This window comes from Natator depressus, chromosome 2, assembly GCF_965152275.1.
Source record: "Natator depressus isolate rNatDep1 chromosome 2, rNatDep2.hap1, whole genome shotgun sequence".
NCBI classification, from domain to species: Eukaryota; Metazoa; Chordata; order Testudines; family Cheloniidae; genus Natator; species Natator depressus.
The window spans coordinates 41,879,624-41,903,136 of NC_134235.1; the positions used below are offsets into that span (position 1 = coordinate 41,879,624).

General features: G+C 42.6%; 2 protein-coding genes across 2 annotated transcripts in view; one reads left to right on the top strand and one right to left on the bottom strand.

Annotated features, from left to right (window-relative positions):
- The first annotated feature begins 4,175 nt into the window (after window positions 1-4,175).
- Window positions 4,176-23,225, top strand: CCNE2 (cyclin E2). The gene is made up of 12 exons (XM_074944084.1): window positions 4,176-4,240; window positions 6,178-6,216; window positions 6,308-6,431; window positions 6,646-6,702; window positions 8,884-9,035; window positions 11,481-11,616; window positions 14,652-14,798; window positions 15,601-15,696; window positions 16,976-17,110; window positions 18,214-18,325; window positions 20,086-20,240; window positions 21,585-23,225. Exons 2-12 carry the CDS (start codon window positions 6,203-6,205, stop codon window positions 21,684-21,686), a joined length of 1,230 nt encoding a protein of 409 aa, XP_074800185.1. The 5' UTR covers window positions 4,176-4,240; window positions 6,178-6,202; the 3' UTR covers window positions 21,687-23,225.
- The window catches only part of INTS8 (integrator complex subunit 8), a 71,725-nt gene continuing 71,212 nt past the window's right edge, over window positions 23,001-23,513 (bottom strand). The window contains exon 27 of the mRNA XM_074944083.1: window positions 23,001-23,363. Coding sequence (XP_074800184.1) covers window positions 23,247-23,363 — 117 coding nt within the window. The 3' untranslated portion in view covers window positions 23,001-23,246. The remainder of the gene's footprint in view (window positions 23,364-23,513) is intronic.

Consider the following 23,513-nt stretch of genomic DNA (forward strand, 5'->3'; position numbering starts at 1 on the left):
CCATGCCAGCGGTGAGGGCAGAGGTGTAGACCTATAGGAGTTGGATAATAGGGAATCTGTCTAGCACTGCTGCATGTGTTTGTGGAGTGAGTATGGGAAATAGTGGATGGGGGCTTCTATGTTAAAGGTGGTGAGAGGAAATCTGCATTGTGTCCCAGCCATGGCCAAGATAAGGAGCGGGGCATGTAGAGAAATTTAGATTCTCTGGGGCTCAAATTATTATCACTTTGAAGCTTACAGCCAGCACTGACTATATCATACGGCACAACACAGAGAAGTGTAAGCAATGAACGTTAAACTAACTTCAACCTGCCTTTGTAGGGAAAAAACCCCAAGAGACAAGGGTCCTCTACAGCTGCAGGTTTGATAGCATTGTCTGAATCAGCCTGGTCTCTCACCCGTCAGGAACCAGACACATCTTCGTATAATTCCTAGCTCAGAGGACCTAGCGTGTTGGCAATGACAAGAAACCCAGTGCTAGAGCAAGTCCCTTGACCTCTAACTCACTTTCCCCCCCCTCTATGAAATGGATATAGTATTCTACCTGCTTCATAGGGATGATGTGGGAATTAGTTAGATATTTGTAAAGTATTTTGATCATGAAAAGCATTCAGTATTTTATTTTTATGTTCCTATTTTCAGTGGCTTAGAATGTACTCCCAAAACTACTTCTTGAACTGAAATTCCTCATGCTTAGTCACAGCTCAGAGGTGAATTTGTGCTAGAAAATTTGAAGACAATCAGTCCTCTCTTTTCTGAGTGTCAGTGTGAGACCATATGCGGTGTTAGGTAAGGAGAGGGTTAATACACTATTATTAACAGGTGTTGCTCCTCAGTATAGGGATTGCAGAGGAACCCTTTCAGGAGGGATATAGAAATGGGTGCCTTCTTAATAGGCCGAGGAGCAACTGAGAATAACAAGGATAGGGTCGTGGTTGGGGGAGCCATTAACTTTTTTAGTATTGAAGGCAAAAGACCAGGTTTTCAGCCACATAGAAACAAGGGTAAGACTATCTGACAGAGCAACTTCTTCCACTGTAATTGAGACTAGAAGCAAAAGAAACTGGTTTTCCCCTAGGATAGGTCTACTGAGTGTTTCCATCGTGAGTAAAGGTCAAGGGATCCAAATGTATCTATCTAGACAAAGAAGAAAGGTGATACTATTGAGAATCAAAGAAATATGGCTCTTTGGTTTGACTTATGAAGCTACATTGCCTTTCATGTGTCAAGTCTGGCTGAACTAAAACTAATGTGTTAAAGGCAGTGTCCTTTGTCTATCATAGACTGTTAAAATGTATTAGTTGGTATGTTAACATGTGCTAATGTTATGCAATCCTTGCCAATATCTGTCTGTGCCTATCAGTAGTAAGCACATAGACTGAATGCTTATTTTAAAATGATCATTCGTGAAATAATTAACAATGGCATTTTATTTTCTCGCTTCTAGTTTTCAAAATTTAACTCCATTGGAATGAATAGTGGGAGTTCACGTCACATAGGTTGCTTTTAGGCTACTTACAGATGTGAACAGTAAACACCACATTGTTTTTTCTTTGATTTTACATTTGGAAGTTTTCTCAGTCAGAAGGACTAGTAATGTAACTTGTCAAAAAGGAAAGCTTAGATTCTGTGGCAGTTTTGTAGAATTGTGAAAGACATTGGCCTTGGGTATCTATCACATACTACTGTAAGACGTTGTTTATTGTATTGTGGCAGTGGACAGAAATGTAGGCTCTATTGTACTAAACATTGTGCACACAGAATTGAAAGACAGTCACTGCTCCAAAGAGTTTACTACATGTTGAAATAGTCTGTTTGCCAATGAATCTATTATAACATCTTAACCCTTGATATAATATACTATTTTTTATTGCTCTTTGAAATGGAAAAATAAAGGAATAAAAAGTACATATATTTGTACTTCTTGTCATGCCTTTAGGATATCAGAAAACGGTGTGTAATTTTGTTATGTGATATTACACTGTGTGTGGGTGGGGTGGGGTGGGGAGAGAATGGAAGGAGGAAGAACAGAAGTGTTTAGAGAGGTGAGGGGAAGGAGACAACAATACATAGGAAGGGGGTGTCTAAGGCCTTGTCTATGCACAGAGCTCGCACCATTTTAACCAAAATTGTTTTAAAAATGTATTTATTTAAATCAGTATGCCCCCTGTACACCATACTTGAATAGGCTTATTGCTGGCTTATACTGAAATTACTGAATTAAGGTAAATTGATCTAAACCAGCCGTAAACCAATTTCAGAACATCTGCACAGGAGTTTGCATTGGTTTAACTAAATCTATTTTAAAACAGATTTTAAAATGTGGAAAGTTTTGTGTTTAGACAAGGCCTGAGACACAGAAGGTGGAAGAGAGGGGGACAAGAAAAAAATTAACATCCTCTTATCCTAGTATTTAAGTATTCTCAACTGTGTGTAAAGTTGAATTTCTTTTAATTTTGGAGAGTTCTGGTTGCACTCAAACTTTGTTCTTATCGCTTACATCATCTATCCAAAATCTCTGTGGAATTTAGACCTGAGAGCTCTTTTAAAAATACATTAATGTTTTTTGAAACATTTGGGAACTTTTACATTTTAAATGCCTACCATTCCTACTGAGAGACTTGGAAAAGTCTGCTACATTCAAGAGATACACTGGACTCAAAGTTGCTGCTGCCTTAGGAGTGAGTTGATGAGAGAGTCATGATGACCAAAAAGAAGGTCCAAATTTAGCCATAGGCTTCTATCAAATATCATGCGCTTTTATGTCAGAGTAATACAGCACCTGGGTAATGAGAATTAAAGGACCTCAAATGATGCTGAAACATAGTGATGCCAATGCTCCATCTAATTGAAACTGGGGAGGGGAGAAGGTTCGGGTGAGGGTAAGGCTAAGACCTGCTCCCACTGTGTAAGCTAGTTTCTCTCTAGTTAAACAGAACACTGCCGGATTTTAAATTCACTGTCATGGGAGCCACGCCGCGCACTGCTCTATGTTTACATTTTGCAGCCAGCTCCACGTTGTCGGCCCTAACTCCCTCCCCATTGGCTCGAGGCTGGCCCTGACTCCGCCCGGGGGTGGAGCTCCGCGCCGGGCTGCGGCGTGTTCTGGCTGTAGGGGGAAGGCGACGGGTGGGGACAGCTGTGCTGTTCCTTGCTGCACCCCCAGAGCAGGAATCCCGGGCGCATTGCATGGGCTGGGCCGGAGGCGACGGGGAGAGGTGTAGGGAGTTCCTGCTGTGTGTGTGTGGGGAGCTGGGCGTGAGGCTGCTGCTGGCGAATGGCCTGCCTTTGGGAGTTGCAGCCGCCTGGCGTGTACTGTACTGGACTGGGGCAGAGCAGAATTGTATGTAGGTCGGTGCCTGTATGGGAGCATGGGGAACCTGAGATGAGGCTGCATATCCCTGCAGGTGTGAGGCTGCTGTGCCCTGCCCTGCCCCTGGGAGCAGCAAGTTGGGGTGCCCTGGGCCATGTTGGGGGCAGGGAAGGCTGTCTAGGTGAGGCCCTGGCTGTGTTGGGGGCAGAGCACATAGGGGCAGGGAAGGCTGCCTAGCGGGTGCCCTGGCTGTGTTGGAGGCAGGGAAGGCTGTCCAGTGGGTGCCCTGGCTATGGTGGGGAAGGGCAGAGCACATGGGGCAGGGAAGGCTGTTCAGGGGGTGCCCTGGCCGTGCTGGGGGCAGAGCACATAGGGGCAGGGAAGGCTGCCTAGCGGGTGCCCTGGCTGTGTTGGAGGCAGGGAAGGCTGTTCAGTGGATGCCCTGGCCGTGCTGGGGGCAGGCAGAGCATATGGGACAGGGAAGGCTGCCTAGCGGGTGCCCTGGCTGTGTTGGGGGCAGAGCACATAGGGGCAGGGAAGGCTGCCTAGCGGGTGCCCTGGCTGTATTGGGGGCAGGGAAGGCTGTCCAGTGGGTGCCCTGGCTGTGGTGGGGGCAGGCAGAGCACATGGGGCAGGGAAGGCTGTTCAGTGGGTGCCCTGCCTGCATAGGAGAGGGAGGGTGGGGGACTGTTGATCTTTGGAGGCTTGTCGGACTGCTGGAGAGTGCAGCAGGCTGGGGGTGTCCTGTGCTGCATGGGGGGCTGTGCACGTGGGGGGTGAGTAGGGCGCGGGTGTTGCAGGGAGGGACGATGACGGTGGGTGATGAGCCGGGACGCACTTGCGCATGCGCAGGGGAGGGCCCGGGCGGCAGTATATAGGGGCTTGGCGCCGGCGCCAGCTGAGCAGCAGTGAGCCGGCCGACAGCGGGTGAGGTGCGCCCGGCTGAAGGGTCTGGGGGTCGGGCAGACAGGCTGGCGGGCAATGCATGAGGGGGTGTCCCCGAGCCTGGGGCAGGGCAGGGCCGGGGCGGGACGCGGCGAGGCGGGGGGGACAGATGGGCCGGGGTGGGGGGACAAGGCGCTGAGGTGCCTGTACCGCCCCCTCCCGCGGGCTGGGGGGCGGCGGGCCCGGGGGTCGGCGGCGGCGCCCCGGCTCTGGAGGGCCCGCTCCGGGGCGATCGGCGGGGACTGGGCCCCGCGCGGTGGCGGGGCCGCGGCGGGTGGCGCGGCGGGATGCCCGCCCGGGCGCTGTTTTGGAGGGAGAGTGGCTGGGGAGAGGTGTCTGGCGGGCGCTCCCCATCCCGCCCCCTGCGAGCCTCTCTGAGCATGGGGGCCCTGGGCACGGCGGGGGCTGCGCCTCCCTCCGCGGGGTGACGGGGGGGTGTCGGCTGCAGCCCCCCCTGCCCCCCAGCCCTGGGGTGACCCCGTTCCGCGCTGGCCCCTGTTGGAGTGGGGGCCGGGGCGCCGGTGCCTGAGGTTTTGGAGGGAGACTGGCTCGGTGCAGGGAGGGAGGGGGGTGGGGAATCCGGCTGGGGCGGCTAATCCAGCTCCTGGCTGGCCCCATTACACCTCCCATAGAGGGTAAAACGGGGGGGGCGTGTGAGGAGGGGGCTCCCCCCCCCGGGCTAAGTGACTTAGCGCGGGGTGGCGGGTGCCCGGCGGGAGACCCGCATTGCCTCCCACCCGTGAACGGGGCAGGGGAGGCCGTGTGTGGAGGGGGGGGTGTCTCTCTGTGCTTGGGGGGGACGACTGGCTCGGGGTGCAGGGCGTCTGGCTCGGGATCCTGCCCTGCTCCCTCTCTATCCTTGCCCCGGTGGGAGGGTGCAGGCGCACGGGGCGGGGAAGGGGCTGCCTTTTTGGAGGGAGCCTGGCCCTGTGCGGGCGCGGGAGGAAAGTGCCCGCCCGCGTGGACCCCCTGCCCTGTGACATGCGGGGGGATGGGTCCCCGGCAGGTCCCGGGGGTGGAGCGGGGGAGGCCTCACCAGGGGGACGCCCTGAGCCCAGCCCCAGGCCGCTGCCGCCTGCTCTTCCCCGCTCTCTGTAAATTGGCGCGGAACCGGCATTTCAGGGGCCGGAGAAACGCGCAGAGCCGGAGCAGCGCGCAGAGCCCCAGGGGTCAGGGAGCCCTGGCGTCCTGGGTAGAGTCCTCTCAGAGCTGGGGTGGGGAGAGGTGTAGCAGCTCCAGGGGGCCCGGTGTGCAGGAGACAGAAATAGTTAGGCGAGGAAGAGCTATCTGGTTCTGTACATAGGGTGGGTGAATACACACTACTGCTGTGTGTGTGTATTTTTTGAAATGTATGTCCTATTACACTGTGTGTATACATTAGATGAGTGTGTCTATAATAAAAAATAATATGGCAGTGCATATAAAATATATGGTGGTTGTTTAAGGTGGGTGTGTATTTATGTATAATAGACCAATATGCTACACTAACACATTGAAGGTGGGGAAGAGGAGATGACTGGGCTTAGTGTGCCCTTTCTCTCCTTGCACACGCTGGATTCCCTCTCCACCACCTAGATGAAGTATCCCCCTGTACAAATGCACTGAATTAAATTTGCTATTGGTGTAAATGGGCACATGTATTTTGGAAAACATGGATTTACACTAGTGGTGAATCCGATCATGCATATGTATAACCTATATTGTGTGATTATGTAGATATAAAATACATGCACACTGTATATTTGTACGTATGTGCACACATACTTTGCATTGTGCTCTGATGCCTAATGGTGTAAAGCCAGTGTTTGAAATGTGCAGCACAAAAACCTTGGTGTTAAATCTGAGTTAAGCTCTGTAGTTTGCCCCATTTTTCTCCTCTTGGGTCTATGGACTAAGTTCTTGTTCTTTCTGCATTCCAGGAAGGAATCCTACAACCCAAGGAAGATGTCAAGACGCAGGTAATTTCTGACAGCTTCATAAACCAAACTAGCCTATGTCCATTTAACAACAGCTGCTCTCTCATGCTATATATGTTTTTCTCCTCTCCAGTAGTCGTTTGCAAGCCAAGCAGCAGCAGCTGCTGCCGCCACCCCCGCTCTCCTGTCAGAAAGAGTCTCCACAAGAGCTGCAGGCACCAGAGTCTCTCCAGACCAAGAAGAGGAGAGCAACAGAGGTGAGCAAGGGACTAACTTACCTGGAAATATGCAGGATTGGAAGGTTTGTTTCCTATACTTGCTGCTGTAGGGGGACAGGGAAGAATTGTGTTAGTCTTCTCAGTAGAACACATGATTAGGAAGTGGAGCAAGATGGTGGTGGTTTATTCTGCACACTGCTTTATATGACAGTATGGTTGAGGGGCATTGATCAATTAATGTCTTTCTCAACAGGATATCCAGAAAGGAGAAGATGAAAAGGTCATTAAAAGACATCAGTATGAGATTAAGGTAATGCATTCATGCATACAAAACAGATTGGAACTCAATATGGCGGGGGAGGAGTCCTCCCATTTTATATATGCATTTGGCACTGGAAGATGTCAGTTGGGTTGTGAGGGGAAGCTACTGTTCTACTGAAGTAGAGAGTATCATTGTTCAGGCACAGGACTTCTGGGTTGTACGCCCTCCTCTGCCACATGCCGAAGGCTTATCTATATGTGGAAAGTTATTCTTGAATGAGGTCTGGTGTGGATTTAAAATGGAATTAATTCCAGAGCTTGTCTAAACAAGAATGTTACACTGGTTTAAAACCACAGCTTAAATTAAACCTATTTAGTTGAATGGGTGAAAAGGCTATGTGGGTGCTCTTATTTCAGTTTAAACCAGGTTTATTTTGTTTTTTCTAAAGTCTCTTAGGAATCAGTTTAAAATGAACCAAGATAAGGCACTCTTAAACCAATGCAAGCCCTCTTATTTTGGTTTAACTAAAGCAGATTAAAATAGCACTTTGACTTTCCCCGAAGTCATAGTCAGGTCTTGTCTACAATAGTTAATGTCTTCTGGTTTTTTAAAAGAATGGGAATAATACTTACTTATATCAAAGGAATACGCTGAAGCTAAACATGATGATTGTGAAGTGTTCTGAGAGCTGGAGATGGAAGGTGCTATATAGGTATAAAAGTTACTTTATTAACCAGCTGCAATCAGATAGTTCCATCTCACTAAATAGGTTTGTATGTATGGGATTTGTGCGTTTTTCATATGCAGTATTCTGCAAAATAAACGTCTCCTGGAACAGCTCTATGGGCTACAGCAAATCTCATCCCATTAGAAATCACTTGCTGACAAACTGGCCACATCTTCCTTTTTTTTTTTTTTTAAAGGGGTTTAGCTCATTTTTAATCTGCTGTCTATATTCCATACAAATTTGATGTCACCTCACTTTCATTGGTGGAAACTTATCAATAACTGTGTTTATACCTTCTCATGAGACTAAGCGGTCACCTGATGAACTTAATAGGCAGCAGGTTTAAAACAAACATAAGGAAGTACTTCACACAATGTACAGTCAACCAGTGGAACTCATTGCTAGGGGGTGTTGTGAAGGCCAACAGTATAACTGGATTACAAAAAAATTAGCTCCATCAATGGCAATTAGCCAGGATGGTCAGAGACACAACCCCATGCTTTGGATGTTGCTGCGCCTCTGGCTGCTGGAAGCTGGGACAGAATGGTGGGATAGATCACTTGATAATTGCCCTATTCTGTTCATTCTCTTTGAAGCATCTGCTGCTGGCCACCATCTGAAGACGGGATACTGGGCTAAATGGACCATGGGTCTGACCCACTGTGGCTGTTATGTTTTTAATTAAACAATCATGAAACAAGTTAGAGAGTCAGTTGTACAACAGGAATGACTCCCATATCATTTTAAGGTTTCCTGCATGAATAATTTTATATGTCCCTTGTTTTGGGTCTCCATTATGTACCATTTTTGGTTCTTGGCAGGCTGAAAAACTGTTGCTGCTGCTTGACAGGTTCGTATCTAGCCCTGGAACTATGTGTGGGCAGTTTGCCCTTGAATAGTTAATTGACAGTAATACATTGCTGAGTCTCCACTGAGGTGCTGTAGATAGTTCATTTCTGTTCTTTCCTCCTTATGTTTCCCAGATGAAAAGTAGATAGTGGAATTGTCTGCTGTGTTCCCCATGACATTTTAGGTACTCAAGAGAACACACATGTATTGTTCCACAGATAAATAAACTGATGGTTCAAGCAATGGATTAGTTACACCTTGGCTGGTAAATGACAAGTTATTTACCTCCCAAAAGCCAGGTTCCTTTGATTTATCAGAATTATGTGCATGTGGTGGTTCCACCTTGACTAGAAAGTCATTCTTTTGTTTTCTAATTTTTCAATACCCATATGTATATCCTGGAACACTTGAATAAACTAGCTTTTAGTTAATTTTAAAATAAATTCTTACACATTCTGCTTATGTTTTTGAAATTACGTATAGCATTTTGAAGGATATTGAAGCTAGATAGGTTACATGTACATAATAGACGTTATTCAATTTCTTCATTTATTTTATTCTGTTTAGTATGTACCTCAAAAGCAAATTGGGCAGGTGAAGTCAGCACTTATAAGATTTTGTTGTTGTTGTTGTTGTTGTTGTTTACGTTGTAGAGTTGTTGGCCACCCACAATATCAGGAGGCATCTCCCCCTGCATAATTATTGAAACACCCCACAAGGAAACGGTAGCTACTGACTTTTCCAGATTCAAGAAATACAGGTTCAGAAACCTCTTCATAAATCCATCACCTTTGCCTGAACTTAGGTAAGTTATCTACATATTATTCCAAATTATGATACAATGAATTCGACACTATTAATTTAACTGTGTCCAATATTGGGCTCATAACCAGAGACAACTAAAATCTTCACTCCATCCACTCTGATCCCCCTCTCCTGGTTCCCTCACCTGACGGCCCCAAAAAAATCTTTTTTTTGCAGGGAGGGGAGGGGGAACACAAAAGCAAAGAGGGTTACGTTAACTTTTCTAATTGGAGCCATTCTTTATAGTTTAATATCAAATACCAATGTAAAATCCAGTCATTTGCAAGTATTATGGTGTTTGGTTTGGGTGGTGTTTTTTTTGTTTGTTTTTTGTTTTTTAAGTGAACCGTATTCATGGCTATTGGAACCAGACATTTGGAAAACCCAGAGGCCAAAGAATTCTTAGCTACATTTTCTTTAAGGACTCCAAAGTATGTCTACTGTTTTGACCATGAGACAGTGTGTTGTTCATTCTAATGCCTTGGCGGCTACCACAGAGCTATGCTGATAAAAGGCCTGGTTTGAGGTATAGCCCTGGTTTTTCCAGCCTTGAGAAGCATTGTGGAGGCATCTTCATAGAGACACTAGTGAAGAGGAAGGGTCTCCTACTGGTGGAAACTAATTATAGTGTGGAGTAGATCTGCTAGAGAAATGGTGGAAGCCTAATGTACAAAGTCTAGAAAAATGTATAGAATATATTGTATGGAGCAATCATGCACTTTCCAGGTGGATGGACTAGAACTAGATAACCTGATTTGAAGAAGCCTTCAGCCTCTAATGTCTAAGGAGTTAACACAAATTGGGGAAGCATATTAGCTGGATACTTCTGCTAAAATGTTCCAGCTATGAAATAGTTGTTACATAAATTATCATGGTGTTTGAGTTAATACTCCACTGAGATGAGTGAATAAGTTCCATTTTTATCAGTTATTTCACTCTCTAAAGAACAGAATGATGAGGTGAGTAGGACTTGGAAAATTTAGCAGATGCCTAATAGCCCACAGTAGATATGAAAGATGAGGATGGGTGGGTGATCTCTGTGAACCCAGGAGCAATGCCCTTTTGAGAAGCTGAACTCCTTTATAGCTTCCCCCACCTGCAGTTTCTGGAAAGGGTGCTAAGATTTCTTCCAGAATTCTGTTCATAGACTCTACCCTGTGGACTCCATGTTTCATATCTGTCTAGCTAATAAATATCTGATTTAAACCTCCTTCAGCTGCAGTACAGGAAAATCACTCACTTCTGCCCTTTCCAGAGTTGCCTAGCAGTTGTAAGATGATGGAAAGGGGTCTCTGATACTTTTAACCCCATTTTTGGGGATCCCCTTCCCTTGAATAAATCCAACAAATACTTCTGCACCTTCTCATATCTTTCACCAGCAGCTGAGTAAAATTGATGTGGCCTTTTGCTTGGTACTATTCAGAACCTTGTGGGTAGCAGTGGAACTGACCCATCTTGTGAATGTGACTCTGTTGCTGCGTGGCAAGAAGTAGGAGCAGCAGCAGACACTGAAACTGATAGTCTGAGTGAGAACTGATGAAGACGACAATACATCAGTCAACATGTGATTCATGTTTTCGAGCACTTTCTGAGGCTATGTTTATGCTTAAAATGCTTCAGTGTAGGCACTTAATACAGCAATAGGAGGTGTTCTATCACTGTGGAAATCCACCTCTGTGAGAGGCACTAGCTAGATTAATGGAAAATTTTTTGACCTAGCACTGTGTATACCAGGGGTTATGTCAGCTTAACTGTCTGTCGGGGGGTGTGGATTTTTCACACCCCTGGGAGACTTACCTTTGCTGATCACTTTTTCAGGGTGGACGAGCCATTAGTGACTACATGGTGAGATGTGTACTTTAAAAAACACATACCAAAAAAACCCAAACCCAAAACACTATAATAATGCAAAGTTAAAATGATACAAAAATGATGTAGGAAACAGGAAGGGAGAGGATAATGAATTCTTAACACCAGTAGTTTGGTCTGGCTTGTAGCACTAAATCAGGTTGAAGGGTGTGGGGTGGGTGTGTGTTTTTTTTTTTTTTTTTTTTTTTTTTGGGTTGTGGCGGGTGTCTTACGTAGTCTTTTATCTATTTGGGAAGCCCAGTTTTCAAATGGATCAAATCTGAACTGTATGACCAAGTGGACAGGCAAAATAAGCAACTGTGCTCCAAGTGGTGACTTGCATGTGTGTGTACTTGAACGTTGGGTTATTCAGATATATCTTGGGTTTGGTGATTTGATAGGCTACTTCTGGGATTTCAGGACAAAGTATGCCTGTAGTTGTCTAACTTTTTTAAAATATTTTTTACCAAAATATTTTTTCTGATTGCATATAAACAGATGACTATTGAAAAATTAACTTAAAATATAACACAATAAGATAAACATTTGTATCTTTTTGTAAAGAGACCTCAAAACTTCATATGACTTTATTCCATAGCTGGGGAAATTCCAAAGACGTCTGGCTCAATATTCTGAAGAAGGAGAACAAATATGCTCACTGCAAACACTTTACATCGCTACATTCTAACTTGCAGCCACACATGAGGTCAATACTCCTGGACTGGCTTTTGGAGGTATATTTTGAGTTACTTTATATTTGTGCTATGGCTGTAAAATAGATCAGTATAAAAGCAAAGACTTTACGTAAAGTGCTAATATCTGTGATCGTGTAGACACAAATGACAATCACATTTTGAAACAAAGTTGAACACGCTGACCTCTAAAATAGAGCAGGGAGTAGTATTCCTTCTTTTTGGCCCTTTTTAATGCATCAGTATTGTGGGTAGAATGGAATGAGTGTATTGCCTTAAATCTTCTTCTTCTTTTTTTTTTTAAATGAAAAATGCAGTTCTATAAACTCTTTGTAAATTTGACATGAATAGTTTTGACTGCTCACAAAATGGCCAGAGAAGGTGGTGCTGGTGCTCCCCATATAATGCTTAGCTCAGTTGTTAAGGCACTCACCTGGGATGTGGGATAACTAGGTTCAAATTCCGGTTCCGGAAGAGAATCCGGAAGAGAATCTAAATGGTCTTTCTCCCCCGCTCCCCATTCACTAGAAATTTCAGATTGTTATAGCTGAATCCCTCCCTCCCCCCTGGCCCCCCCACGCAAAACCCAAACAAACCTGCAGCTGAACTGAAATTATCTGCCCATCTCTAGTTGTGGAGAATCCTGTTTCAGCATGGTTGTAAACTGAAATGGTTATAGCATGATTATATATGGGACCTTAATCACATCCCCAAAGCTTGGGACAATCTAATAGCTGAATAGTTTTGGGGACATGGCTAAGGCCCTGTGTATGGTACAGAAAAGATCAGTGTTTATAGCTGTTTCTCCTGATGTTTATGTTTAGTGTTTCAAACACAAATCCCCTTTTAAAATAGATTTGTGGGGGTGGGTCAAATTTTGCTCAAAAGATTTCACAAGTTTGCTTGTGCAGTACCTTAAAGGGGCAATGGCTGGCTTGATAACTGTTCAAAACAGTTTGACACTCTCTCCCATTGGCAGCCAAACCACATTCAAAACTATTTGAGACCGGATTTGCTTTGGAAATGGTTGAAGAACACAGCTCTTGTATTAGAATACCCTCTGGTTTTAGGGATGTCTAACTGTTGCTCCACCGGTGGATCTGAGAGAGATTGTGAAACATGGTAAATTTCATGACATCAAATGTGCTCCACACAAGTAGCTGTTAATGCTGGTGGCCACCAATGTCTTATTTACATTAGAACTCCCACTATTGCTATTGGCAATAGAACTACACAGGCTGTAAATTTTTCCCCTAAAATTTACCAGACTCTTATCAAAGTGATGCAAACTGCAAGATCTCACCATTTACTCCCAATATGTTAATATATTCAACACCTCTAAATTTGGCTCATTGTCATCTTCTAGAGACCGCTATTAGTTATGAAAAAAGAAAAGGAGTACTTGTGGCACCTTTATGCTCAAATAAATTTTAGTCTTTAAGGTGCCACAAGGACTCCTTTTCTTTTTGCAAATACAGACTAACATGGCTGCTACTCTGAAACCTGTTATGAGTTCATCCAGTTTGAATGAAAATGCAACTGATCGCTCTTAAGTAGCTCAGAGCAGCGCTGTATGTCACAAGTAGTCAGCATGGTGCATCTTGCTCTTATGCTCCCACCATTATTGTTGGCAGTGGTGAGAAACTTTAGGGGGTGGGTGGAGAGGGCTAGTGTAAACTAAACCCTTGTGGGCAGTGCCAATGAATAGTTTACAGATTGAGGTGCAGAAAGGAGGATTGCTCTAGTTCATCTTTAACGTATCAGGAAAAGTAACTACATTGCTCCTTTCGGTTTCTACATGCAAGCTTGTTTTGTATATCCAGTGAATGTTAAAACTGCATGTCCTGCTTTGGCTATGTCTACGCTGCACTTTTGTCAGTAAAACTTTTGTTGCTCAGGTGTAGGGGGAAAAAAATACACCTCAACTGACAAAAGTTTTACCGATTGGAAAAAGCACTGAGGACAGCACTGTCCGTGGGAGACACTCACCTGCCGACAAAGCTACCACCCCTTGTTGGGGGTAGTTTTATTTTGCTGGCAGGAGAGCAGCTACACTGCATGTCTTACAGTAGCACGGCTTAGGGGCATAGCTGTGCCGCTGTAAGCTGCTCAGTGTAGACACAGACTTTGTGTCACTTCCCTCCTGATGTGTAACTTAACACCACACTGAGTGTCACTACTGAATTTGACACAGATAATTCTATAGGAATTGCATCCACTTGCTTCAGGATGGATTTGTCCCCTACCTTTTGTTTTAAGGCCTTATCTAGCATAGGATTTAAAGGTATGATATGTATTAGCTAGCAAATAACACACCTTTTACCCTAGTCTAGACTAAACAGTATTTGACCCAACTGGTAACTTCTCTCCCCCCCCACCCCCCAACATTAGAATGGGAAACCCACAAACCAGACTATTTCAGATTTTTAGCCCCTTCTACTATGAAATATCTAGTGACATTGATATTTAAATTAAGTACTGACTTTGCACTCAGTTGAAACTAATTGTAGGTGGAACAATTCATGCCTCCTGAATTACTGTTTCAGGTGGTTTTGAAGTTGTTTGCAGAGAAATTTAGTAGGTGTGGTGGTTTTTGTTTTTGTTTTTTTAAATTAGGTAAAATTTAATCTTAAGGGGGAAATGGCTGGCTTAATATCTGCCTGAAGTTAAGAGGAGAAATGCAGAATCCTAAATAAGATTGAGTTTTTTGGTGGATTTAGCCTTTTTTTACAATTCATTTTAAGGCAAAACAGGCATACAACTAACATCAATTTAGTTTCATCTAGTTTAAAAACCAACTTCAAAACCAAGACCTTGTGTATCATATTTGAAAACTTGCTAGCAGGTTGTGCTTAACCCTGGGTGTTGAACAGATTTCCCCCCTCCCCACCCCCAAGCAAACCACCACAAACTAACAAATTTGGAAACATGACTATCTTTGTTCACATTAAGGACAACTGTATTTTACCATTAAAACAGGTTTACTAACATATTTATACTTGCGGGGGGGAGGGAGGGGGAGAAATGCATCACACTGTAGAACAGAAAACTTTACTTTTTTTTTTTTTTGGTCTTAGGTATGTGAAGTATATATGCTTCACAGAGAAACCTTCTACCTAGCTCAAGATTTTTTTGATAGATTCATGTTGACACAAAAGAATATCAATAAAAATATGCTTCAGCTAATAGGAATTACCTCATTATTCATTGCCTCCAAACTTGAGGTAAGTGGCTATATGCATGGTGTTTTTAGGGTTGGAATATCTTAACTGCTTCTTGAAGGGAAATGATCAACATAAAAAGAGATTCAGATAATTTGTTAACCTGGTATTCTTACAAGGAACACCTGTGATTAGAGAAATTTTCTTTAACTTTTTGGATCTTTTAGCCTTCTGTGTGTAGTCAGTTTCTGTTTCCCATACATAATCCAAAAGTCCATCAGTTTCCTCTGTGGTCTTCTACACAGCAGTAGGGGACAGAAACATTTTAAAGAGGGGCTTTTTCTTTTTTCAAAAGCACAGAAATTGGTAGGTGATCAGAGGGATAGGCATAGGACCTGAAACTACTGAACTGTTGAAATAAGATTTCAAATTGATGTTTCTTTAAACCTGGTTTTAAAAAACAAACCTTTAAAAAGAATTGTCTGAGCAGGTGAAGAGCCTCGACTCTGAAGGTGATATAAGCAAGAAATAATTCTGTTCTGGTCGACATTGCTCCCCATCCATAAAATTGGTTCTAAGAAAGTCTACGAGGGCCTGTGGAATACATAATGTCTGCTCTGTTACTATTTAATGGTTGTGCACTACAAGTTTCTAGCTCACTTTTTGTGGACATCTGAAGTATGAAAGGCTTATGCTATTTGTATTATCGTAAGAAATAGCTGAAGTACAGCTGTTTCAATTGAGTTGATAAAATGGTTCTGTGTATAAATCTATAAAGATTCACAGCTGTCTTCTGCAGTTCATTTGCATTCTTGCAGGATACAAAAACCCTTCTGGTCTTGAATTTTTTTTTTTTTTTTTTTAGGAGATATATGCTCCTAAACTACAAGAGTTTGCTTATGTCACAGATGGCGCTTGTAGCGAAGATGATATTATAAGAATGGAGCTCATTGTATTAAAGGTAATGTAACAGTCTTACTATTTTTATTTAGCTGGTTGAGTGATAGCCCGTAAAGCCTTTCATTTTAGCATCTTGTTATATTTAATAACTGCTCTCTTGGTGCCCTTTTCCCCATCCGTAGGCAAAAAGTAGTACCTCACTTCTAACTTTCTGAAAAATTAAATTTTTCAGAATCTCCTAGGCTGACCTCCTTTAGGGTGGAGGTCTACTTTAAGGGCCCCTCTTTGCCACCTAAGTCCTACTTTTTTGTTTTCTGCAAAGAAAGGGTCGGCCCCCAAGAACTTTATGTAATGGAAGGTGGCTTCTCCTTCCCACCCCCACCCACCCCTCAATAGGCCTGGCTGGAGGATGGCAGGCTGGGGGTGGAGAGGAACTTCTGAAATAGACCATACAAATAGTCAAAAAGACTGTATTAGAACCTGTTGGAAGATTTTGTTGAAACATTTTTCATCAAAATCTAATTGTTCTGCCCTACCTTTTGATGAAATTCTGCCAGAAACCAGGCAGGTTTTGAAACCTGGTTACCTGCCAGACTCCTCAACAGACCACCTGGCAGGCTGACCAGTAACCTGGAATCCTGACTTATGGCTCCTTAGCAGCCAGCCAGGTAGACTGCCCTGCAGTTGGGGCTTCCAGGGTCCTCGGCTTTGGGCTGTCCGCCAGGTAGAATGCCTCCATGCCAAGGTTCCCAGAAGAGTTGGGTGGAAAATGGTAATCTTGTTCTGCTGAGAACTTTGGAATTTTTTGGTTTTTATCCTGAGTCCTCCAAAACTAAATTATCTGTGCTAGGCTGCAGCTACTCTAGTTCTAGTTCCAAGGCCATGGCACATCTTGGGAATGTATGATTTGCCTCCCCAGCTCTTATGTGCATCTCCTGCATGAGGACACTTGCTCAGTATTTGTGAGGCATCTTTTGGAGAAGGTGGGGGGGGAAAAGGGTGGGAAAGATGTTCTGGCTGTCGAAATCCAGGCTTGTTCCAGCTCTTATTTCTAAAAGTCAGAAGAAGTTATTTCCAGAGCACATGTGTTCTTGAAATCGTAGGGGGATCTTGCATGTGATTCAGGCACATAAGTGCATGATAGAAGGTCTGGCTGACCTAAGTGGAGATGAAAATGGGGAAAGGAGACTGGGTAAGATGGTGGGGGTAGAGAACTTGGTTGGTTGGTGTTTTTGTTTTTATATATAAATAATTGGGGGGAGGGATGGAAGGAGGTGCTATGTACTTAAATTCTTATTAAAAACATGAGACGAAATATCTATATAATTTTCCATCTGTAGGCTTTAAAATGGGAACTGTGCCCAGTGACAATCATTTCCTGGCTCAATCTTTATCTCCAAGTGGATGCTTTGAAAGATGTTCCGAAAGTGCTGCTACCTCAGTATTCTCAGGAAAAATTCATTCAAATAGCACAGGTAGGTAGTTTGTCAGTGCACGCTGCTTAACATGCCACTGTTGGTGACCTAGGCAGAAGTGTATATGCTGTATAATAAGATTTATAAAAATACCTTACCTACTGTTAAAGGAACAAGGCAGAGTTTTATATGATAATATCTAAGTGGTTCCCTGAAGGTTGGCGACTATTTTAATTAAAAAAATAAAATGTGCAATAAGGTCACTCGATGTAATGCCAACAATCTAAGCCTCTAGGAGCAAAAATGCCCAACAGCACACACTTCTCTCTCTCTCTCTCCCCGCTCCCCCACCCTTGCTAAGCTTTTGTTAGTAGGGTTCCAGTGTCCATAGGATGGTTTTATAGCCTAGTTATGGAAGTGGGGCCAACACTCATTAAGGAAACCATGCTATAACTGTTTCAGTACACTTGCTGGTAAGTTTTGATCCCAGGGTAGACAGGACTAGAGTATTACACAAGGTAGTGCTTGATGGGTGGCAAAGGATTTTAAAGGTGTGAATGGATGTTTGTGTTAAGTTGCTTCACATATAAATAAAAAATCAAAATAATGTACGTTCTCTATTTGGAAAAGAAAGAAAGAAGGAACTGAGTTTAGTATGAAAAAACACTTGGAGCACTAAACCAATCTGTGCACATTTTTATCAGCAGTATAAGAAGCATAAGGGTTACTAGATGGGCATATGAACCTAGAAATTCCCCCCCCCCCACCCCCCTTAATCTATACAATTTTGAAACTGAAATAATTGAATCATTATGGACTCTTTCCATGTTCATGCTTGGTCGTTCAGATGGCTGTTAACTGTGAGGAGGCCAATCCCCAAAACACAACACTGAGCTAGAGCTGTAGATTCTGGACAATCAAAAAATTTAGAACAGAGTGATTTGGTTAGACCAGTGCAACTTCATGGCCTTTGTCTTGTGTTACAAACCAGTTTACTGAAAGGTCCCTTAGTCTTAAGTTCTAATATTTTTATGTGAGAGAGGGGGGAGGGAAATAAATGGTGCCTGTACAGTGTATCTCTCTTAGTGGTTTAGTCCTATGATGTGCCTGGGACTCTCCCTCTTATAAAAGAAACTTTGTAACCATTACTATTGTTTTCACAGCTTTTAGACCTATGTATTCTAGATGTCAGTTCTCTGGACTTCCAGTATAGGACACTGGCTGCTGCTGCACTCTGCCACTATTCCTCAGCTGAGGTAGTTAAAAAAGCTTCAGGTAATGTGGTCTACTACTATGACAGCTAATTAAGTGGTTCCAGTTCATTCCTATATCACACCTTAAATGCTTGGAGCACTGCAAAACTTTCTAAAAATTGAACCTGAGGTCATTAAAATTATCTTGCTTTTAACAGCATGCTTTATGCTGCTTTTTACTTTTTTTTTTTTTTTTTAAGTGTTTCTCAACTCGATCAATTTTAAAATAGATTCAGTTTTGGATCTATTTTATTTTTCAGGTTCCTCATTCACTTGCACCCCATACTATGTTAGGGTCACAACCACTGGAAGCATAAAATTGTTGTGCCTCTGAGGTGAAGTATCTGGAAACATAACAGAATATTTTGTTGCTCCTGGTCTGCTGCTATTTCTGTAGCTGCTGCTCTGTAAACTAAAAATTCAACAGCAATCCCTATTAGTTTATGATCTGGCTCCAGTAGCCTGTATCTAGTTCTTTCTGGGGAAGGTGATTTGTTTATCATCAGTCATTCTTGACTGACAACAGCACTCCAGGATAAAAACTTTTGTGGGGATTCCTATCAACCTGTCCTCTTGAAGCAAAGAATTCTGAAGTGGAGTGGCTGGACATAGAAATAGGTTGATGATATGAAAGGACAAACAGTAATTTTGGGTAATGCTGAAAAGTTGGAGTTTTGGTGACTTAACCTTACATGAGTATGTTATGTGGGTTTTATTTGTGTTGACTCCCACAAGACAGCATGCCTTTTGTCAGTATTGGGATTCATCTTCATACAAGAGGATAACTTGAAAAATGTAGCAAGATTATTTTGATAAGTGATGTCTGATTATTCCTATCCGTGTGCATGAGATTAATACAGTGATATTGATAGATAAAGAGGAAGTTAATCAGAAGCTGCAGCACTGATACATCTGAGTATTTGGGTCCCAATTTGTTACTTTTGTAGAGACTGTTGGCTACCACAAAACATTTCTTCCTTCTCTAAAATTGGATTTTTCCTGTCAGGCCTGCTGTAAAGTAAATGATAAAAATAGGAGTTTATAATTAGTAGATGTTCTAGGCCAGGAACTCCCCTTACTTTCTGCTGTGAGCCCCTGGTTATTCCCCATAGTAGTAGCTTAATGTAACTTTATATAGAGGGGTAGGTTGGCACCTCTCACTTAAGATACCAAACACTGGCAAATTACTGAGGAAAGTGGAATACCACAGGAGCACCTCCATTTTTTTGTCAGATTTTTCTACTGGATTTTACCTACTTTCCCATTTTCTGCTACCCCTCTAATAAGAGCAAGAGCATGAAACTGATCGGATCTTGTACCTTCCCTGTGATGCTCTTCTATAAAGACCTGCACAGAACAGTGGCTCTTAGCATGTCCAGGGTTGCTGATTCCACATATAGTCTATTACTGAAGGCCAGTGAAAAAGTTTAAGCCTTGTGAGAGGGGGGATGTTTAGGAGTGTGATTATTGTTCATATGGTTTGGGGCTTGAGTAAAACTAAATGTTTGCTATCTTAATTCACTGGGATTATATGACAAGACTTTGACCCCTAAGTGGTAGGGCAGGATGCAAACAAGTCACTCTAGGTAGGGTTTTTTTTAACTCTAACTTTAAACCTGCAGCTAGCAACTATATCAATAAAGATATGCACAAAGCATAGGAAAGTGGAAACAAGCTATTTTAGCCTCTCATTTACCACGTTAGAATGCTGGGCAGGGGATGGATATGCAGCTAGTTTAGCTGCACAATGCCTAAAAGCTGATATTTTATTTTTCTCCTTAGGTTTAGATTGGGACAGCATTTCAGAATGTGTAGAGTGGATGGTACCTTTTGTTAGGGTGGCAAGAAAAGCCCCTGTGAAATTGAAGAGTTTTAAGAAGGTTGCAGTGGAAGACAGACATAATATCCAAACCCACACAAACTACTTGGACATGCTGGTATGGCTTTTTTTTGGTGTTTTTGTCTGTATATCAAACAGATTTGTATGATGCCTAAGCTTAAAACAGGTGGAGAATAGTATAGTTTCTAAGGCTCTGCCCACATACTCATTGGTCTAGCTCATAGGTTTTCAACCTTTTTTCATTTGCAGACCCTTAAATTTCAAAATCTTAGTTGGTGGACTCCTAGGGTCTGTAGACCACAGGTTGAAAACCACTGGTCTAGCTGACTAGAGGCAAGTACCATGGTTGGCTGGGGAAGAGTCAATGAAACCTTGGTTGTATCACCGTATCTTCCAGGTACTTTACAGACCTGATGCATATTTTCCCCTCTGTTAAACAGCCAGTTACTCCACATCCATATATGTAGCAAAGGCTGTCATGTGCTGGGGAAAAGATGACCGGCTAGGCTGCTTACACAAACATGGTGAAGAAGTATGCCTATCTCTGCAAAAGGATGCTGAACTAGCAGCAGGAAGACCACCATAGGTCACACTAGGCTTCTAGGAAGAGCAAAATAGCTAGGGCCCATAACGGTTTGTCACACCTGGCTATAATGTGGCACATTTCATTAAGATATGTAGCATGGACAGGCCTATACTACCTTGTCACTCTACCTGCAGGTAGAGTTGCTAAGAATGTTATCTGTGGAACAGGATTGATGTTTTTTAAAGTACTGTTGACAGTAGGGCCAGGTGTTTACTACAGGCAGTTCTGTTGACCCCCAACTGTGCCAGATGTCCCATTGATAAACTATATACCAGTAAACATGCAACCTTATTTCACTAATGGAGGTGTGCATGTGAGTGAAATTTACTATACTGCTACAATATGCAGTCTCACCAAATCTAGTACTCCAGTAAAATGGTCCTAACACAGCCATAGGCAGATTAAAGCACTCTGCCAACCACTTAAGGACGTGGTGGTGATATAAGTCCATGTTTGCACAAGGAAACTACTACCATAATTGGAATGCCATTTTACTTGGACCTGAAGTTGTAAAATAAGACTCTCTTGACTATTTGAATACACTAATGACCAGCAAGTCTCTCTCTCTCTCAATGTAGTTTGAGGTGCTCAAGCACTTGAAATACCTGAATTTATCTTCAATTCCTATCCATTTTCTCTCCTTTCTAATTCCATGTTAAGGACTACCTTGAGAGAATTCTACTTATCCTTTTTTTGTCTAGTTTATCTGGGATATTTAAATGTTGTAGTAGTAACTGTAGCACCTCAATGGAAGATAGAGCCTTGAATAAAGAACTAAGCACAACCCTTATACAATGCAAAGTGAAATCCACTTTAACATTGCTTGGTTGTTTTTTCCTCTTTCAATTTACATAGGATGAAGTGAATTGTGGAGTAGCTCTAACAGCACCAGGACAATTATCTCCAGGGTGTATCGGAGGAATAATAACACCCCCGAAAAGCACAGAGAAAAAGTGAAAGTATGGAAACCACTGACAAGACAAATGCAATGAACGCTCAGTGGTAGAAACTCCAAAGCAGGACATTGTGTTTCAGTACAAAGCTACCCTAAAGCAGAGACTCAATCTAATCCTTGAACACTTTCTGCCTCTCAACATCCTGTATAGCGGTTAGACATGTCAAACTGAGTAATGGATAGCTTTGCCTTTTGCAGACTTCAGATTTAAGAATTGCTATGCAACCCCCTTCCCTCCCTAGGTTACACAGGAGGTTGGACTAGATCATTTGGTCCCTTCTGCTTTTAATCTCCACTACAGGAGGAATATTAACTAATTTAAATTATGAATGGTTTCATTATGGATTTTTTTAAAACTTGTTTTAAAACATCTTGTAGGATAGGAGAAACAAAGCTATATTTGTTCAATGTGTTGCTCGTTAAAGCAACAGTGTACAAATTCCCTAATAGCATGGTGACTATTTTCTTGGTATAGTCAGCTTTTAAATCTGACTTCAACAACAAAAAAGCAGCCCCCTAACTGATGTCACCTGTACCAATGCCACTTTTTCCTGGTTTGTATGGTACTTGCAATATCTAAAGTCAAAGGCCATGTTTAAGTTGGAAATTTAACCTGACTGCATTTAGCAGTTTTGCCTACCTACCTTGATGTTGGTGCAAGGGGAATTACCATTTGAAGCCCAGGTGAGCTTCTAAGGCCAAAATAGCATCTTTATATGGGTAGGGCTAGATTAAAGCCTCTGCCTAAACAAGGCCTAAGTAAAGTGACAGATTACTTTTAAAATCGCTTTGGGGAAGGGCTGCTGAAGAGGTGCTAACCTGAACTTGTTCTAAGTCTTAAGTTTGACCTCAGATAAAAGTGACAACTTGCTGCTGATGTAATTAACTGGAAAAATAATTGAAGGGAAAATATTCTATTACATATTAAGAGCTAGACATGGCCCCTTTTAAATGCAGAGCTCTTAGCTAGAACTATAGTGGTTTTAGAAAGAGGTACACCTTGACTCAAGAAGTCTACGGCCACTCAAAGTGGAAGCAGTGTTTTAATACCCCATCAATATTTAAAACAGCATTAACCACCCCTCTATAAACTACCTCTGCTCCTGCCATGCTTAGCTTCTGTTCTACAACAGGAGCAGCTGCTCCAGCAAGGAGCATCTTGTTGAACAATTACATGCTTCAGGAATATGAGTTCTATAAAATTGTTTACTCTAAAGCAAGACTCTTGATTGCAATGTGTGAGCTGTGCTTATTCAATGCACATCATCACAATAAGTAATAGCCTCTATGTACATATTTTTAATCAACTGTATTAAACTCTGCATTTTCTACTAGTTTCTTAGCTGAAGCTTGAATTCATTGCTTCAAATTGATTTTAAAAAGCATTACATAAGTTAGTATTCCAGCTCTTCTGTATAATTTTGTAAGATAAGGGGTTTTATTGTAATATTTTAAAGCCACACAATGCTTGTAAATATGTATTGTATAAATTTCAAATACTCAACACATGAGTTAAATAAAGTGAAATATTTTCCACTCTACACCAGCATTTATAGGAATGTTTAAAAGTAAAGTTTTGCCATTGCTTGAAGAAATTTCTTTTTTCGTCTCTGTGCAGCAAGTTGCAATACTTCTTCTGGATTGCTAGCATTCAGCTCAGTCTGGCCAATAGCTTTAATCTTTGAAGTACAAAAAACAAGAATTTTTCTAATACAAGTGAACAATAAGGTTATTAGTTATAAGACAGTTTTTGCTTTAGTCTAAAGAGTAAGTATTTCACCTTTTATAAAGGTGAATGTTGATATGAACTCTGGAATAAGCATTAACTT